General features: G+C 39.5%; 1 protein-coding gene across 1 annotated transcript in view; it reads right to left on the bottom strand.

The window, feature by feature from the left end:
* Window positions 1-20,591, bottom strand: part of LOC139381610 (AT-rich interactive domain-containing protein 5B-like) — a 76,916-nt gene extending 56,325 nt beyond the window's left edge. Inside the window, exons 1-3 of the mRNA XM_071125263.1 lie at window positions 20,537-20,591; window positions 20,008-20,262; window positions 11,263-11,497 (exon numbers count right to left, since the gene is read on the bottom strand). Coding sequence (XP_070981364.1) covers window positions 11,263-11,497; window positions 20,008-20,262; window positions 20,537-20,557 — 511 coding nt within the window. The 5' untranslated portion in view covers window positions 20,558-20,591. The remainder of the gene's footprint in view (window positions 1-11,262; window positions 11,498-20,007; window positions 20,263-20,536) is intronic.
* Between the last annotated feature and the right edge of the window lie 243 nt (window positions 20,592-20,834).

Raw genomic sequence — 20,834 nt, 5'->3', positions numbered from 1 at the left:
TGACTGGTACTGTAAGTCCAAAGGGGTTTTCTCCCAGGTGATGATATACAATCTCCTCTGATGGGCCGGCCTTTCCATTTGTCACGCGGCATTGTTCGACACAAACTCAATTGAGCAGCTGTAATCTTGGATCATAACGATCATGAATGAGTTCATGGCCTATACATTTTCCGTGCATTCTAGAATATAATTGATGAGTTTTCCTTTAAATATATATTTAATGGGACACAGAGTCCCCATTTGGGCCAAAATTTGGAATTGGGTCAGAGGGAATTATATGTCATTCCTGATTAAACTTGCTGTGTATATTTCCTCAAAGACCCCCCCCCCCCCCCCAGGTCACTGAGGGCATACAGAGTATAAAAAAGAACATTACTTAATATTTCAGTTAAAGACAGAAAGAAAGGGGAGTAAACTACAGACTATTGAGGACATGCATGTTTCCTATTCTAAGGACTATAATGAGAGAAGAGGGGGTGGGGGCTGTCACTCAACAGAGCCCATTGTGAATTCCTGTCATTATGTAAGAAACTCTCATATTAGCAGATCTGTACAGGGAAGCTTAAAATAAACAGTAGATAGGCTAAGCCAACTGGAACCAATTAAATAATTACATCCAGTACAATGAACAATTTACATGGATGAATGTAAGAACAACTACTGGAACATTTATTTCTAATAACGGAATAATGATATTAGTGCCATATTGATGAAACAATGTTGTTTTTGTCCCCAAAATGTAAAACCTTGAACAGTTAGATATACAAATATTCATATTGTCATGCAAAAATAATATTGTCGTGTCAAAATAAGATTGGCATAAAGTGCCTCCAAAAATCCATGATGTATGGCGAAAAGAAACTGTTCACTCTCCTTTTGAATTTGTTTTCACAACAATGCCTGGGATAAATGGTGGAGAGTAACAGGGCTAATGAATAAAACTGATTTTAACAAGTGGCCGACACATAGAAAACGGAAATGAAATAACTGCCAGGACAACACAATGGGAAAAAAGAGCCCATGAATGATTAAGTCTATCAACTAGGCCTACAGTGTATGTCTTTCTTTGTTCTACCTGTGAGACGTATCACCCTTTTTAGAAACAACAAAACATTGCTCAAACTGTCTAAAGGTACATTTTGTACTTCCCAAACGTAACACTTCGTATGGATAAACTAACCGTAACATTTTATAGGTAGACTCAGCGATATGACGCAGGTGCACAAAGTAAACAGAATAGTGGGTCAATTTCCGCAACAACTAAGAGCGTTGAATGCAAGGCTAAACTTCTTAGCTGTTTTGGTCCTGTACCTACCATTCTCAAACAACGTGAAGGGAACCCATGCACATGCTCAGATACTGTGTGTGACTGTGTGAGAGCGGAATCTTGCATCTCGCTCATCGCAATATCTGTAGTGCTGCTTGTGGCAACGTCATTTCACTGAGTCCACCTTTAAATATCCACAATATTCAATTTGATTTACAAATACTGAAACTTTTCTTAAACAATGTCAGTGGGAAGGAAATCATTGACCCTGAGTTTAACAGCACTAACAACCCCCCACTGACAAAAATAACTTTGTTCCTGTGCAGTGAATATGAATGGAAAAGCTGTTTTTGCAGTGTGGGTTTCCGCAGTGCAGTTCTGATTGAATTCCAGCGTGTAACTGTAATCTGCACAAAAAGACTGCAACTGGAGCAGCATGAAATGCATTCATAACACAGATGGACTAATATATGTTCTCATGAAATATTCAATGATATTATGGTGGGATGATGGGCTGGCAATAAAAACTAAAGGGCAAGGCATACTGACTCTACGAGCCTTGGCAACCTATATAATAAAAGCCACATTGTATATTCGCAAACAAAGGGAATGCCCTCAAGTTGAAATTAATGTCACTATGATGGCTTTAAGAAAAGGGTGTGTGCGTGTGTGTGTTTGGTTCTGTGTACGCGTGTGTCTGTGTATCGTGTCTGTGCATGCATGTGTGCATGTTGATGTCTATTTATCCTGTCTTTTTCTGCTCAACTTTAATGAAACGAATCCAATAAAGATAACTTGATTAGGGAATCTTTGAGTGGAGTAATGCTCCCTCTATGTGTCTAGCTGTTTGGGATGGCTTTCATGTTATAGGAGAGGTCACATCAATAACAGGTATGTTGTTTCAGAGCTGGTTAATGGACAGACAAAACCCTTCATTTCCTCTGTGAGATCACCCCTGGGTTTCCATTGTTTAACAGTCCACCAGAAAAGCCTCTCACCCCCTGAAGCACACAGGTGAAAAACAGCTTGAAATTACAAACATTATCTGACATTTTAAAAGAAAATGAAATGAATAAACTGGTTTTGCCATCGGAATCCAAATTTGATTACAAAGCACATGCCTGCTAGAACGTGTTTTTCTGGCCCATTCAAATTCGAGGCATGCTCAAACGCTCCCCACATCTAATAGATTTTTCCACCCCGCCACACAATTTACTGCTTACAGATTTAGAATTATTTGGCTTCCGGCCAAACTTCAGTCATAAGGGAATTAATGATATGAGCAGATCAGTGAGCGAAAAACAGCTTGTGATTCTCTCTCCAACAGGTTTGAAAATAATAAAGGACATGCCCATAAACCAAAACCCACTGCTATCAGAGTCACACAATCAATAGAACACTCCATTGAATTACTTCAAAGCTTAGGACAGTTCAAGAATTTGTTTGAGGAAATTGCATAGGGAGAGAAAATGACAAAGGGGTGGCATCTATCTGATTAATACACAGTTGAATGAAGAATATGCTTTACAACAAGACATCCTTTGATTTCAAATCCTTTCCTTTGTCTATAGGATCACAATATATGTGTCATAGTCTGTTTCCTCCCACAGTATAATAGAAAAGCTACATAAACTACAATCATATGTTTATTACTTGGATAATTCAAGCTAGAGAAAGAAATCTGGTTTCTATTCTCTTATCATTCCGCTGAGCTCTCTCTGAAAGATAATGAGAAGGTTATAATCTATAGACTGTATCAATTCAAAATATTTAAACTGAAACATTTTCTGAAGATTGCCAGTGGCAGCATCTCGACAGTTATAAATAATGTATAATGCTTTATGCAGTGGATTAATTATATTTATATGGAGCACCTGTGAAACATACCATTTTCATTCAAGTAGGAATGTAAATGTTGTTAACTAGAAAGCAGCATGGTTGACTGTTCTTCCTGTAAATAATTTAATCATCGACCTCCAGCTAGGTGAGAAGAGAGGGGGGTAGAGAAAGAGTGAAAAATGTGACCTTGCACAATTCATGTCATCATGTCACAGCACAAGTCTTTCTGGGTGAAAGAGCTGCAGTTGTGAAGAATGAATCATGACCCAAATGATCCACACATGTTCTCTCTTTCTTCTCGCTCTCGCTCTCTCTCTCTCTCTCTCTCTCTCTCTCTCTCTCTCACTCTCTCTCACTCTCTCTCACTCTCTCAACCCTCATTTCCTTCCTCAACATCGGGGCTTTTCTTAATTGTTGGAACATACAGTAGATGGCTAGATGCAGATACTGATGTCACAGTAATATACTGCATGTAAAAAGCTTGAAGTTAAAAAATATATATTAAAATAAACATCTTAAGCCATCTTAAGTCTGCTCTCCAGTCCAGTCCACTGGAATAGAACCAATTTTGACAGGCCCAAAATTGGGACAGTTCTCTTGGGGATCGATGTAAACTTTCCCTGCTAAGGCTGCATGGTGGAATTGGTCTCTTTACACCTGCAAGTCCAGATAAGTGTAATTTTGCTCTTAACCCTGATCATTTAGTATGTGGAGAGCCTTGAAAGTTAATTCTTCCTCAAGACGGCACTTGAATTATAATAGCCATCTCCACTCTCACTTCACGCTGTAAAAAGAATCACTGTGGTCGATGCGGCGCTCTAGCTAGCAGGCAAGGCAAGGGCACTGTTTTTCAAATTAATTACAGTGGAGATCTCGGTTTTCCTATCCGTTGTGATCAGCACATAGCTTAGTTGCTATAATATATAATAATAATTATAATATAATTCACATAAGCAATAGCACTGTGATTCTGCTATTCATGACACATTTGTAGAGAGCATTATTTAAGCTTTCCATGCACTGCACTTCTCATTGACTGTCTGCCAGGAAATATTTGGATGCACTAGGATACAAAATGTTTCCCTCGAACAATAGAACAGTGTATTACTATTTAGCGCACAATTGATTTCCATGCAATCTCTGTCAGTATCCTGTTCTTTCAATGAATAAATGGCTCTGATATATACTGTAGATCATCCATGTTATGAATAGAACTGATCAAGCACAAAAGCTCTATCCAACACTAAGAAACTCAATGGCTTATAAATAATAATTTCCCCCAAAATATCTAAAATCAAAATAATGATTCAGAAGCTTTAACAAAACCTACATTGCTAGCGGCAGGACACTTGAGGAAAGCGTGCAATATCTCTTGTTGATTCATATTTCATTTCAATCATCAGCTCATCACAGCCATATAGCCATCCAAACTGCAGCTCACTGGAATAGCGTGCCTTTGTTGAATGATTCCTCTCTTATCGTTAGAGAGCCAACGGCAGGCAAGCGAGGGAACACATGCCACAGGGCTAGGGCTGCTGGTGCCCTGCCAGGGGAGTTCTGCTGACCTGGCACATTCAGCTGGCAGCCAGTGAGAGACTCCACTGGAGGGACAAGTGCATTTACACAGCCTGATGGAGTCATGAATGGCTACATCGCTCATTAGCATCACACAGACACAGACAATATTAGAAGGTGACGAGACTGACATCAGAAAAATCGATACAGCTTTTTTTGTCCCTCTGATATTTTCTGCTATTCCTATTACACAATCACCACAAATGCACATATAGAGAAGCACTGGCGCACGCACGCACGCGCACACACACACACACACACACACACACACACACACACACACACACACTATTGATTCCTCATGTAGTAGAATGACAAGGCGGCCATTATTGATTCTCCAATCCACTTTCTGCATGAAAATGTAATGATATAGAGTGTATTCAAGGGCAATGTAACACTCAAATGAAAAAACAAGCAAGCTCTCCAGCTACTGGAGGATATATGCATCATACACATCACCCAAAACAATAACAACCATCAATAGCCCATTCTGAAGGGCTTTTTCTCAATTTGCTTTGTCTATGTTGTACCTTCTTTCAGTTATTCTCTAGTCAAATGTTTTTGGTTGTGGAAAAAACAATTTTTTGCAAAACATTACAGCAGTATCTCTAGAAATCCCAAATTGATACAACTATGTATTACCTCCTCATGCCTTTTGCACACAATGTATATAGACTATTTTTTTCTTTTTTCTACTGTGTTAATGACTTGTTTATTGTTTACTCCATGTGTAACTCTGTGTTGTTGTCTGTTCACACTGCCATGCTTTATCTTGGCCAGGTCGCAGTTGTAAATGAGAACTTGTTCTCAACTAGCCTACCTGGTTAAATAAAGGTGAAATAAAAAATAAATAAAAATGTGTGACAAGACCTTCTACTTGTATTGACGTCAATAGGAGATTTTTATATGAAGACAGGGAGGACTCTGTAACTACGAATTAAAAGAAAAAACTAAATAGAAAAACATGAAATTGGAGTTAGAGAATGCGGAATGTGTCATTAACATTGTATGACAATTATGCTACTTCATCTGAAGGGGTAAAAACAAAAAAATACTCAAAGTCCTTCACATTTCTTCTGTTTAAATAAACCAGCAAATATGTAATATCTGCAAGGATTAGCATGACTCATCAGCCTCCTTTATATCTTGTGATTCATGTTCTGTTCAATGCAGCAGTAAAATACCACAATGAGCAGTGTTGAACCGTGAGGGCCATCTATGCCATAAGAGAAGGCCTAAGGATTTATGAAATAATTGTCCTTTTGTATTTAATCTTTTCAATAATATTTTCAATATGTTCTGATTTAAAGATGCAGTCCGGGATCTTAATTAAAACCCCTTATACTGGCCTCCCGAGTGATGCAGCGGACTATGGCACTGCATCGCAGTGCTTGAGGTGTCACTACAGACCTGGGTTTGATCCCAATTTGGGAGAAAAAAAGGGGGTAAAATACAAAATAAAAAAATTAAAACTCACTTAAACTCATGGAAAATGGCCTATATGGATAGTTTGAAATGTTTCTAAAATAACTATAAAAAGCATATGCATGATCATGGTAGCAATTGAAAGAGAACACTTTATCAGACCAAAAAGTGAGGACACAACAATTCAACTGACACATGACTGAATCCAAACATTACACTGTTGATTTTATGTGCACTTGACATTTACTCTACCTTTCACAGCATTTGTCAACAATCAAATCTGAAAATAGTCTGAATACATTCAGTAACATAATAAGAATATGGTTTGAATGAAAGGTCTAACTGATGTCTTAGTTAGACCACGCACCTCTCCAAACTGGCCACGCACCTCTCCAAACTGGCCACGCACCTCTCCAAACTGTGCACAGTTCCAAAGTCATTTCAATGCACTTCTATGACTCAAGGAAAGAGCCTTCAACTATAAGGTGCTTTTTTGAGCTCTCATAACTTTTCCGGAACTGAAGCAAGCACACTTGTAGTTTTTTGTCATCATTCCAAAGCTTATTCTATTGCCAACTAAATCATAAAATATGATCTTACAGTGTGAGGCATTCACAAGGCACTTCAGACAAACAAGACTAATTTTGTTGCGCATAAAATTTACATTTAAGTACGTGTTCCGCAGCTAAATTCCTTCACAATACGACAAACATTGTGACCTGTACGCTCTCGTTGGTTGGCCCTCGCTCATACTTGTCGCCAAACCCACTGGCTACAGGTTATCTACAAATCTCTGCTAGGTAAAGCCCCGCCTTATCTCAGCTCACTGGTCACCATAGCAGCACCCACTCGTAGCATGCGCTCCAGCAGGTATATTTCACTGGTCACCCCCAAAGCCAATTCCTCCTTTGGTCGTCTTTCCTTCCAGTTCTCTGCTGCCCATGACTGGAACGAATTGCAAAAATCTCTAAAGCTGGAGACTCACATCTCCCTCATTAGCTTTAAGCACCACCTGTCAGAGCAGCTTACAGATCACTGCACCTGTACATAGCCCATCTGTAAACAGCCCATCTATCTACCTACCTCATCCCCATACTGGTATTTATTTTATTTATTTATTTTGCTCCTTTGCACCCCAGTATCTCTACCTGCACATTCATCTTCTGCCAATCTACCATTCCAGTGTTTAATTGCTATATTGTAATTACTTCGCCACCATGGCCTATTTATTTCCTTAACTTACCTCATTTGCACTCACTGTATATAGACTTTTTTGTTATATTATTGACTGTATGTTTTGTTTATTCCATGTGTAACTCTGTGTTGTTGTATGTGTCGAATTGCTACGCTTTATCTTGGCCAGATCGTAGTTGCAAATGAGAACTTGTTCTCAACTAGCCTACCTGGTTAAATAAAGGTGAAATAAATAAATAAATAAAAAATTATAAAAACATAGGCTCCTTCTGTTCAAGACAACTCAGGGTATACAGTTGAAGTCAGAAGTTTATATACACCTTAGCCAAATAGATTTAAACTCAGTTTTTCACAATTCCTGACATTTAATCCTAATAAAAATGGCCTGGTCAGTTAGGATCACCACTTTATTTTAAGAATGTGAAATGTCAGAATATTAGTAGAGATAATAATTTATTTCAGCTTTTATTTATTTCATCACATTCCCAGTGGGTCAGAAGTTTACATACACTCAATTAATATTTGGTAGCATTGCCTTAAAATTGTTTAACTTGGGTCAAACGTTTTCGGTTAGACTTCCACAAGTTTCCCACAATAAGTTGAGTGAATTTTGGCCCATTCCTCCTGACAGAGCTGGTGTAACTGAGTCAGGTTTGTAGGCCTCCTTGCTCGCACACGCCTTTTCAGTTCTGCCCACAAATTTTGTATAAGATTTGAGGTCAGGGCTTTGTGATGGCCACTCCAATACCTTGACTTTGTTGTCCTTAAGCCATTTTGCCACAACTTTGGATGTATGCTTGGGGTCAATGTTCATTTGGAAAACCCATTTGCGACCAAGCTTTAACTTCCTGACTGATGTCTTGAGATGTTGCTTCAATATATCCACATAATTGTCCTTCCTCATGATGCCATCTATTTTGTGAAGTGCACCAGTCCCTCCTGCAGCAAAGCACCCCCACAACATGATGGTGCCACCCCCGTGCTTCACGGTTGGGATGGTGTTCTTTGGCTTGCAAGCCGCCACCTTTTTCCTCATTATGGATAAACAATTTTTGTTTCATCAGATCAGAGGACATTTCTCCAAAAAGGCCGATCTTTGTCCCCAAGTGCAGTTGCAAGCTGTATCTGGCTTTTTTATGGCAGTTTTGGAGCAGTGGCTTCTTCCTTGCTGAGCGGCCTTTCAGGTTATGTCGATTTAGGACTCATTTTATTGTGGATATGGATACTTTTGTACCTGTTTCCTCCAGCATCTTCATAAGGTCCTTTGCTGTTGTTCTAGGATTGATTTGCACTTTTTGCACCAAAGTACAATCATCTCTAGGAGACAGAACACGTCTCCTTCCTGAGCGGTATGACGGCTGCGTGGTCCATGGTGTTTATACTTGCGTACTATTGTTTGTACAGATGAACGTGGTACCTTTACGCATTTGGAAATTGCTCCCAAGGATGAAACAGACTTGTGGAGGTCTACAATTTTTTTTCTGAGGTCTTGGCTGATTTCTTTTGATTTTCCCATGATGTCAAACAAAGAGGCACTGAGTTTGAAGGTAGGCCTTGAAATACATCCACAGGTACACCTCCAATTGACTCAAATTATGTCAATTAGCCTATCAGAAGCTTCTAAAGCCATGACATCATTTTCTGGAATTTTCCAAGCTGTTTAAAGGCACAGTCAACTTAGTGTATGTGAACTTCTGACCCACTGGAATTGTGATACAGTGAATTATAAGTTAAATAATCTGCCTGTAAACAATTGTTGGAAATATTACTTGTGTCATGCACAAAGTAGATGTCCTAACTGACTTGCCAAAACTGTAGATTGTTGACAAGACATTTGTGGAGTGGTTGAAAAACGAGTTTTAATGACTCCAACCTAAGTGTATGTATACTTCCGACTTCAACTGTATATAGTTGATACTGTAAATGACATGAGTTTTCAAATATGGAAATGTGAAGTGCACATGTGTTTGGCTTGCTTGTATGACATCAAAGCGGTATTTATTATAATCTTCAACGTCTCATCTTTCAGAACAAAGACTCGTCTCTATTTACAGCATTTCCATTACTCACACAACAACAAATGTGCAAAAGTAGCCAATTAGAGGGAGGGATGGGGAATATTCAAGTCGCGCGGCGCTCAAATTTATAACAGCTGTCAACACAAATACAGCGCTGTGAAACGGAGAACCTGCGCTCTGACATGTGTAGCATGTTACTCTACAGCCATTGCGTTCCAATTCAGGCGCTTATCAATCACAAAATCTGTAACTTTTAACATGTATACTGGATGACAGGGGTATTGAGTGGAAAAGGCTACGCACAACAAATTCGTAAGATATTGTACAAATTGGATTCGTAACATATCATACAAATTGCTAAAGATATATATTTGTTGTGGATGACTTAGTACACAATTGGATGAGAGTGTACAAAAAACGGGGACCTGTTTTGGCCCGTGAGTACAACTTTCAAAACTACTGGCTGAAATTAAACAATCATTTTCATATCTTCATTTTGTGTTGGAAAAGAAAAGGGTTAACACTGAAAATAAAAAAATACCCAATCAGGAGTTTTTCTTCGGCAGTCTCTGGGGAGATAAATTTAGCTATCTAAGTCAGCCATTGGCTGGGACCTCAGAAGCTACACTCTTAGTAGAAAATGTGCTATCTAGAACGTAAAAGGGTTCTTCGGCTGTACCCGCAGGAGAACCCTTTGAAGAACCCTTTGCCGACAGGTCATTGCACAATAGCAAGCACGGTCTAACTAGCTCACTTTTGTTGTAGGCTAGTGTGCAGCGGCTGCGGCAGGTTAATCGAAGAGGATGTTGTTGCTAATTTGTTAGCTTTGCCCTTTTCAAAATTAACTTTCAACAAGATGTTAAGTTTCAAATTATTGTCATCTGGTAAGTGGAGGGCTCCTGAGTGGCACAGCGGTCTAAGGCACTGCATCTCAGTGCTAGAGGTGTCACTACAGACACCCTGGTATGATTCCAGGCTGTATTACAACTGGCCATGATTGGGAGTCCCATAGGGCGGTGCACAATTGGCCCAGCATTGTGCAGGTTTGGGCGGTGTAGACCGTCATTGTAAATAAGAATTTGTTCATAACGGACTTGCCTTTAAATAAAGGTTAAAGCTCGCTTGCTGTTGTTAGCTCTCTTTGAAAACAACTTGTGTGTGAAACATTGTTGCATTTAAACTTTAGATTTTGTGTGCTGAACGTGAAAAAGGTGTTTACAATGGGAAGTAATAGTTGTACATATCGACTGGGAAACACTCCATGGTGCGTGCTGCATATTACAGTCACTGTCCTTTCAGCATCACAAACCTGTTTATTCTCACATCCTTTTACGTGTCACTGTTTTCTCTTTTGATGATAGTGTGACAGTGATGGCATTAGGCTACCAGTTTGGTTGTTGTTGCTGGTAGCATTGTCCATGCGGGTGCTGCCTCTGTGTGAGTGGCATCCCGAAGCATGGCTCAGCCTTAGGCCTGTTTGATTCAGTTGGGCGCATTAACTGTTGCTATATTGGTACAACATGTTGGAATATTATTTTCCCCCACTGAAGACCTAGGACCAATAGCCACGGTTCGCCACTGCTACAATGCAGCTATCAAATACCTCAATGACATCAATGATACAAATTAAGGATGTCAGAGGTCTGAGGCAATTATACAGAATGTACATGCAATTATAACTGTACAATTATGTAACATGAGCAAAAATAAATGCATAATGAAACCATTTTGAATTGGTCATACATGTATTATTGTGCATGTGTGGCTCTTACAGTGATGTGTAATCCAAACTGGTAACTATTTATACAAAGCCTATAAGAGGTGTATAATTACAGTTATAATTCCATGTATAAATTATGTCAATCATAACTCTAGTGCTTGTTCAAACTACAGATCAACAGCCAAACAAAACAGCTTGAAAGACAGGAAAGCTGCTGCCCTCACCCAGTTGAGACCTCTCCCTTTGGATGTCTCTGAAGTTGAGGCCGCTGGTGAAGGTGCTCTCCCTGTATCTGTGGAGGGCCTCTCTGTGTCCGTTGGTGCCCAGCTCCCTCAGGACAGAGGGCTTCAGAGGCGCTGCCCGCAGCCCGTGGGACCATTCCGAAAACTCTGGGACTGTCCACTTCACCAGGTCCTCCAACCGAACAATCACCTTCTCTGACACAGCAATGACCTCATGCTATAAGAGAGACAAGAGAAGGAAAGGGAAAGGGGATACCTAGTCAGTTGCACAACTGAATGCATTCAACCGAAATGTGTCTTCCGCATTTAACCCAACCCTTATGAATCAGAGGTGCGAGGGCAGGGAGTGTGAGGTCAGGAGGAAAATAACTACCATGGATATGTCAACTCCTAACACCACCTTAAGAGTAATATAATAGTTACTATTAGAGATGGGGTCATAACTTGCAATGGTAACTAGGGTGAACTTTTCTAAGCAATCTTTTGTTCAAATGTAATATTCTATTAGAGAGAGTCTACCACCCTTGAACAAGTTGTTTGAGGCAAACTAAAATAGCTTTTCAATCTTTCCCTTCTGAGGAATTGCAATGAAAAAATTGTAACATAGAAATGTTGAAATGTGGTTTCATTTTGAGGAGTAATGGGCGCTGTTGTGCTTGTTATCGGGCCGGAGTGGTATGAGATTGTTATTAAGCTGCGGAATCTGGAGGACAGATGTGTCCATCTGGAGAAACACACTTTTTAACGCTTACCTTACATCTGTCTGTACACCTTTCCCTTGAAGCTATCTTTAAGCATTCACACACACACACACACACACACACACACACACACACACACACACACACACACACACACACACACACACACACACACACACTTTTAATTTGACCACTTTCTCACAGCAGGAACATAATCCTGCAGCAACAGGAAATTAGAATTATTGTGTGGATTCTAATTTATGTAGGGGTCGATACATTATTTGTTAGGGCAAATCAAGTCTAAAATTTGAAAGCGGAAATTACAAACTTAAGAATCCTTTTTAAACCTCAAACACACTACCAGTTTGCATTTCCTGCAACAGGGTGTCAAATTAAAATCCTACATCTGTACAGTGCCTTTACTACTCTTCATACAGAGTAAATTTTCACAATCCTCGTCCACTGCTAAGAAAACTGAGTTAATCAAAAACAAATCTGTAAATAAGAAAAGCTGTAATGGTTAGCTTCCTATAGCAGTGTCTTCTCAGTAAACGGAAACATAAGACATTCGCTTTTTTCACTCCTATAATGAGCTGTCAAGTGGTGGTTGGTTGGTGGTTGAAACTGTTTGCGTGCTGGCGTGATGCAAGGAAGCCTCTTTTTTTTTTAGGTACACATTTCCATAACATAGACCTCCATTTTAGTAACAATCAACAGCAGATAGCTGAAATTGTTAAGCAGTGATGCCAGCAGCCAAAAATCCTCTGGAATTCTTACTGTGCTTTGAAGCAATTGCCTACGTAAAGATACTAAACTGGCAAATCATAGGGGATATATTATATTTGATACTACGTCACTCAGAAGATTTCACAAAGGATTATGTATTTTGAGTGAGTGTATTCATAACATACTTTATAGTTTTCCTCACAGAAAGTATTCTCTAACGTCATTACATTTTATGTGACAGGTGTGGGTGCCAGCATGTAACCAACTATCCTGTTTAGTAACTTGATTTACTTGAGTGACATGAGTTCAAATTCAAATGCAGTAAAAAATCCACAATGAGTTACCATAAAGAGTTAAGGTACTGATAGTGGAAGGAACTGGAAGATAAAACCACCAAGTTGCATATATAGGTCAGAGGTCTCATGAGGCTACCAATGGAAAGAAGTGACACTTCAAATAAAACAATTCACAAGAGGTTGCTGCTATATCATTTCATGCTCTTTATCATACGATACAATAGGTTTACAACAACCTTAGATGTTTATGGAGCAGTAATATTACAATGTGATTTATTACAAAAGGTTCATGATTAATAATATAGGACATCAAGAGTGAAAGAAAGGCAATACGGTCTGTTACAGAGTCACGGCAAAATAAATAGTGGAGGTACGCCGTACCGGTAAACGTGAGCCTATCAAAATGAATAAAACATGCCCAAAAAACGATAGGAAAGCGATAGGACACCTTAATTTAACATTACTGCATGTCAGCCACATGAAACATGTGCGAATTGACTGGAAACTGGGTGGTATACGCTCCAAATTGCGGTGGTTTGAGAAGAACACATTTTGTCAAGGCGGAGATGAGTGGCCGAGACCGAGGCATGCATGGACAACAGTCGATGCATCAATTCAGGCCTAATGTAGGCCTAATGTTAATCGCAGAATGGCATTACAATACACATGGTGTTTTGTAACTGATGTCTCTTTCCATTCATCAAATTGCAGGTGCACTGTTGGGGTTTGGATGTTGAAATTATTTTCTGAGTGAACGAATGTGCACAGGTAGCCTACCGGAGCACCTTTCTTAAGTGATAGTTTGATAATCAGTTGAAAATATAATGACTGGTTGTGTTTATGCCACATTAAATGGTATAGGCAGCATGTCCATAAGGCTAGGGGAAGCTAAACTCTAAAGTAAATGTATGTGCCAAAATTCTATAGCCTAATTAGCTTACTCCTGTATATACATAAATAAATAAAAATCTAAATAGGCTACTACACCAGAAAGCATGATTTGGCCATAGAGGATAATCTGCTTAATTTTTTTTTTGCATAGCCTACAGTTAGAAGGGCCCGCAATTTGGGGAGCGCGCGCTGCAAATACTAAATAGATCCTTGTTGAGTTGCGACTGTCAGTGGAAAGCAGAGAGACCCAGCCAGGCATATAACAATATTTAGAAACAGAATCACATTAAAAAAATGAAAAGCATATGGCTATTGCTGTAAAGAGATGACAATGAAAAGACTGTCTATTAGTTATCAAAATTCATAACTTAATTGAGGGAACAGTAGCCTATCTTATTGGCACCGGTGGAGAACATCGGCCATATCCCCGGTGAGTGTGCATATTCACTGCCTTTATCATTGGGTCAGTGCCACTTTTGTTTGTTTCTGGACAATAATTTCCTCCTCCAGGATAGATGGACATCTTTGTATTTGTGTCTCCTTTTTTCATAGGCCGATTATACGGATCAGACAACATCGGTTTGTATTGATCTGTTTGTCAGCAGAGTAGGCTACCCTGTCATTTTTGTAGTTGGATTTTTTTTTTTTTTATGCGTGCGTGCACTTGGGTGTTCCATACCTGTAAGAAACGTAATCTACTTTAACCCCTGCAGGATATACTGGATTTGACCCCTTTTTTAAAAAACTTTAAAACAAATAATATATGAGAGCTTATATAACATGTATGGAATGTCAACGGTGTAAGAGCAATTAACGTTCCCAGGACTACTAATAAATGATACAGTATATCAATTAGGTGATAATGAGTCATTAGCCAGTTTCAGATGTGCTTGAAGCTCCAGATGCATTGACATGAAGCAAAGGTCACAAGGGAAGTCTATATGTAATGTTAGGAAGACTAGATCTAAAGAGCAATCTTAGCGTCAAAGCAATCTAAAGTAGAGTTGAAGGCCCTATTGACTACAAAGAAACAGTGTGCTTTTATGACTGTTAAAATTCAACAATTAATGCTACTACACAATAATTGCATGGTCTGTCAAGTTCCATAAAATCCATATTATTACATATCATTCTGTACAAAAAGAACACCACAGTTTTTGAACTGTAAGGGATATTCCTTAATGTCACCATTGTAGGGCAAAGTGGTACATTGGTTGGACAGGTCTTTCAGTTAAGAGTCAAGAGTCCCACAGACAGCCCCTGTCATGCTGAGAAGGTTTCAGTCTGGTGGCTCAGGGGGTCAACCCAGGAATTCCTTGGGCCAAAAGGAGATTAGTAATTGAGTAATGGGCATGGTGACATGAACAATGCTCCATGGTGCGCTCGGCTGAGGGAGTGAAATGCAATATGAGTTCATTATCTTTCCTCCTCAGCACTGACCTTGGCTACAGTGTCTCAAAACAAACTAAACTATCTAAAAAAAAGAGGCCAGGAGATGCTAGGGGGCTAATATATTCTACTGAGACTGTTTAAAAATGGAACTAGGTTAAATAGTTGTTTTATGCCTGCAATGTATATGCCTGCAAGATAATGCCGATCAGATATGCTATAAACTATAAGCTGCTACCATTTTGTTTTGTACAGTGTGTCATTTCAAAAATACTTAAAACACACAGTACTGAATACTATCTGACTTAGTTTGACTGTGGGGTGTGTAATCAAAGACTAAATCATATCAGGCTGAAGCAGTGCTATGAGCATTCACTAAAGAATGAAAATATGCTAAGTACATTCAAACATCTCATCTGTGGTTTCAGTCCTCTAAGGTTATAATGATCCACAATAGCTTGGGGCTTAGAGTCATGCATTATGGGAAATGTTTGATGTTAGTGGTTTGTCAATGACAAGGTGTAAACCAATCCAAATACCACCAATTTCTCATGTGTGGAGGGAAAAGTCACTGTTATAACACATCATTACATACAGTATATCAAAGAACAGCAGAATATAAAAAACTCATGTATGTGTATGGAAATAACATAAACCAAAATTATGTTTCTCTTTGAAGTGCATGACATCCAGTTTAAATTACATTTTAAATTACCACCAGTAATGCCATAAAACAAGATAATAATTTACATGTATTTTAGAAACGCAAAAGGAATTCACTTGAGGGCAACGTTCAGACTTAATGGCTTCTCCCTCCCCCTCTGCCGCAAATTCCTGCCATTGTTGAATGAATAGGGTGATTTGGTGTCATGCTCACTAAACAGTAAGCATCTCACATACACTATATATACAAAAATATGTGGAAACCCCTTCAAATGAGTGGATTAGGCTATTTCAGCCACACACGTTGCTGACAGGTGTATACAATCGAGCACACAGCCATGCAATCTCCATAGACCAACATTTGCAGTAGAATGGCCTTACTGAATATCTCATTGACCTTCAATGTAGCACTGTCATAGGATGCCACTATTCCAACAAGTCAGTTCGTCAAATGTCTGCCCTGCTACAACTTCGCCGGTCAACCTTAAGTGCTGTTATTGTGAAGTGGAAACGTCTAGGGGCAACAACGGCTCAGCCACGAAGTGGTATGCCACACAAGCTCCCAGAACGGGACCGCTGAGTGTGCGTAAAAATGGTCAGTTCTAGGTTGTAACACTCAGTACTGAGTTCCAAACTGCCTCGGGAAGCAACGTCAGCACAATAACTATTCGTCGGGAGCTTCATGAAATGGGTTTCTATGGCTGAGTAGCCGCACACAAGCCTAAGATCACCTTGCGCAATGCCAAGCGTTGTCTGGAGTAGTGTAAAGCTCACCGCCATTGAACTCTGGAGCAGTGGAAACGCGTTCTCTGGAGTGATGAATCACGCTGCACCATCTGGCAGTCCGACGGACGAATCTGGGTTTTATGGATGCCAGGAGTACGCTACCCGCCCCAATGCATACTGCCAACTGTAAAGTTTGGTGGAGGAGGAATAATAGTTTGGGGCTGTTTTTCATGGTTCGGGCTAGGCCCCTTTGTTCCAGTGAAGGGAAATCTTAACGCTACAGCATACAATTACATTTTAGACAATTCTGTGCTTCCAACTTTGTGGCAACAGTTTGGGGTAGGCCCTTTCCTGTTTCATCATGACAATACCCCTGTGTACAAAGCGAGGTACATACAGAAATGGTTTGCTGAGATCGGTGTGGTCGAACTTGACTGGCCTGCACAGAGACCTGACCTCAACACTATCAATCACCTTTGGGATGTATTGGAACGCAGACTACGAGGCAGGCCTAATCGCCCAACATCAGCGCCCAACCTCACTAATGCTCTTGTGGCTTAATGGAAGCAAGTTCCCGCTGCAATGTTCCAACATCAAGTGGAAAGCCTTCCCAGAAGAGTGGAGGCTGTTATAGCAGCAAAGGGGGGACCAAATCCATATTAATACACATTGATATTGGAATGAGATGTTCGACGTGCTGATGTACACATACTTTTGGTCATGTAGTGTAAGTCGTTATAACACCTTCTATTGAGTTATTGTTTGAATATCTGGACCACCAGATAACATAACTGGAAAATGACTTTTGCAAACATACTCCCTCCAGGAAAATCTGAGAAAAAGCAAATAAACAATATATCATCTGATTTCCCTACAAACATGACCCAAGCACTCAAACACAACCAGTATGGATTTTTGCCTTGAACCAAAGCTGATTCTGGACAGATTCCACCATTTATTTCTACTGCAATCAATAAAACTGCTGCAGTCACTGCTTTCCTACCTCACTGCTTTGTCATGTATAGTAATAGAGTGAAGAAGCAGTGACATCCGAGATAATAACAAATTATTAGCTTATGATGCAAAAATACCACACTACTTGCCAATTTTCCATTTCCACGAAGGGTACCTGGAGGACTGCAAAGATAAGGCCTAAGCAATTAGCTGTAGCAGCACTTTGGCGGTTGTAGCTGTAAGTGTTATCTAAAACAGCTCTCTTGAAACATGAGCCAAATAAAGACAGTGTATTGAGCCAACATGTACCGGAGGGGGGCGTTGAGGGCAATACCTAATACTGTGTCACTCAATAAGTAGTTTAACGCATGTGACTGTTTTGCAATAGGCGGTTCTCAGACCACAGAATGCAGAGAGACAAATAGAGGTTGTATGATATTCACAATGGGTGTGCCACACAACACAATGCCTTTTCACATTAGCATGCAGGCATTTTTTAGCTAGTGGAGTAGAGGGTTTGTCAGCGAATGCAAAATGAGCACAGTAGGACATGGGTTTCTCTTGTCCTTGCCTACACTGGGAGGGGCGAAGAGCATACAAATACCCGAGCCAGAGGGGAAATGACATAATGCGTTGAGCATTGAACTCAAGAAGGGATATCCAGAGAGATTTATAACCTCCTTTTATCACACTGAGGAAAACACTTACTGTACTCATGACATGTGCACATTTGTGCTGTAAATATGTAGTCTTAGACATACCCATTAGTCAGAGGCTATAACTACGAAGTGAATCTTAGAAATTGAAAGCTGTCTCAGGCTATGCAGATTTGCATAAATATAATTAACTGACGAGTAATAACTGCAGCCAGTTTACCTGTTTGAGTAAATGTCCAATGTAATCAAGTTTAAAATCACATTTAATGGGGTCATGATTTTGGCATCAACATCACAGTTTTAGATATCATCATATGTTATGTCATACTCAACTTCAGCTGTGCTGTAGGCTATAACTATCAATTTACCACTACCAACACACTGGAGTCTCTCTGTCGTTTGATCCTGGAAGGAGTCAAATAATATTGTCCAGATATCCAATCATGTGGATGTTACCGCTTTACAATGTAAATCAGGCTTCTCAAGGGGTGGGGCTGACTTGTCCTTATTGCAGAAGTGTGTTTCTAAATGATGGACTGTGCATGCACTCAATGTAATTACAAAGTCATTACATTGTGTAAAGGATAATGCAAATGAAGGATTTGGATGATCCTGGTTGAGTCAAGAAGAAAAAAGGATTAAGTTACATTTATTCATAGCAACATCCACTATAAATACCTTTCTCATGAAAAGGAAATGTGATAGCTACTGTATTACTCAAGAGGAAAGAATGCTTACCATCAGCAAAGGGAAATACGGTTATGTTTGCATTGCTAATCAAATACAAACCAGGCTTTGTCCTCCCTAATGGCAACTGCAGGCATATTTCATGTGACCATAAAATCAAGTGATCGAAAAAATATTTCAATTTGATGTTGTGTCGAATAGAGTATTTGGGTAGGTTACGGTGGCATATAGAAAATATGTGATTCTTTCGTATACCGCACAAGAAAAGCATATACAAAACTAACCCAAGCTTTTTCGCTCTCTGCCACGCGCTTATGAAATGTGATACAGGCGTCATATTTGGCCACTTAGCAAAATGCCTCAGTTAATCATATTGCTAATGCCAACATATCGGACTACAGTAAGTGTCCTTTTGTAATGCTTTGGCATTTCGACCTGTCCTGATCCTCGGGTAAGAGGGCAGTACATTTGATCTGACAACAATATCATATCGTTAGGAATGCGAATGATTTCATAGACATTTTTTTAATTATTAAGTAACGTTAGTTAGACATGTTAGCACTCGTTTTCAATAGGTCGTGTGCACGTATTCAGCAACCATTCATATGCTATGATGAAAGACTGTTGTTAAATCTAGGAGTTTTGATCTCATGCATTTCGCAATTTCCTCCTATATGTCACCATTATGAAATAAAATGACAAACGCTGGATTCGTAGGCTATAGGGGTTTTTCTTCCCCTAATACAATTATCCCCGCACCAGCGTTATTACGCACAGCTGGATAAGATTGAACTGCACATTCAGCAGTCGACACAATGAACAAATAGGCTAAGTAGACAATAACACAGTAATAGACACATGCCGTTTGTGATGGATCAATGTGGGAATCACATAATGCATGCGCATATTATACAATTAATGACCAAAGAATGCAGAAAATGCCACATTGATTTATCAACACAGAATATTTGTTAGTCTATACGCTGTTATTCATTTGGCAGCATAAGGCACGTCATGAGAGCAAAAGAAGGTTATTACCTCTCCATGGCTAACTGTCCTTCCCGAGGGAGTATCTTCGGGTAAGAAATAAAGTTTTGAGCTTGATAAAAGTTGCTTAGTAGTCCTTTCCTCCCACAACAGCTGTAGCTCCGCTATGCAAATCGGATCCCCAGGCTTACATCTCACGAAGAAAAAGTCTCCGAGGGACAGTATTCTTGGTTTACCGTCCCGGTGAAATTTAAACGCCTTGTAGAATATATATGGTCCGTGTAAACCGCAAGAAGAGCCTACCCACTGTGGAGAAAATAACAATAAACAACTTAATTAATGACTTATTCATATTCAATAAATGAGGAAACCCATTAAATCGCACGACATGCGCAATGACTATGGCTTGACAAATCCTTAAATAACGCACTAATAACACCTGACTGATTTAGAACCATGTAACTATATATTAATATGTAAAAACAACAAAACATACAAGTATTGTAAATTAGCTGTCTCCAAATTGTTAATATTATGTGAAAGTAGAATATGATGGCGTATGATTATGTTAGTACGTTACCTTCGGTGAGTTGGGCTCCATCTCGACGTTCTGAATTGATTAAACTCAACACGCTCTCCAAACTTGTTGGATTGAATGGATTGCCGAAGGTCCTGTAAGGACCCTATATTTTTTAAGTTCAAAAACAGTTTGTTGTCAATATAGAACACTTGTAAAAATATTGAGTACCTCCAAAATTACAAAAAATTGATGGCTTTTGTTGCTGTGCATCAGTTAAACTAATACAAATCCACAGTAGATAATCGTGTACCAATACAATCGTCCGTATTCAATCAGGAAAACGACATATGCCTATTAC

Source organism: Oncorhynchus clarkii, chromosome 23 (assembly GCF_045791955.1).
Source record: "Oncorhynchus clarkii lewisi isolate Uvic-CL-2024 chromosome 23, UVic_Ocla_1.0, whole genome shotgun sequence".
NCBI lineage: Eukaryota > Metazoa > Chordata > Actinopteri > Salmoniformes > Salmonidae > Oncorhynchus > Oncorhynchus clarkii.
Note: the sequence above shows the minus strand (reverse complement) of the source record. Positions and strands in the feature narration are given on the sequence as shown.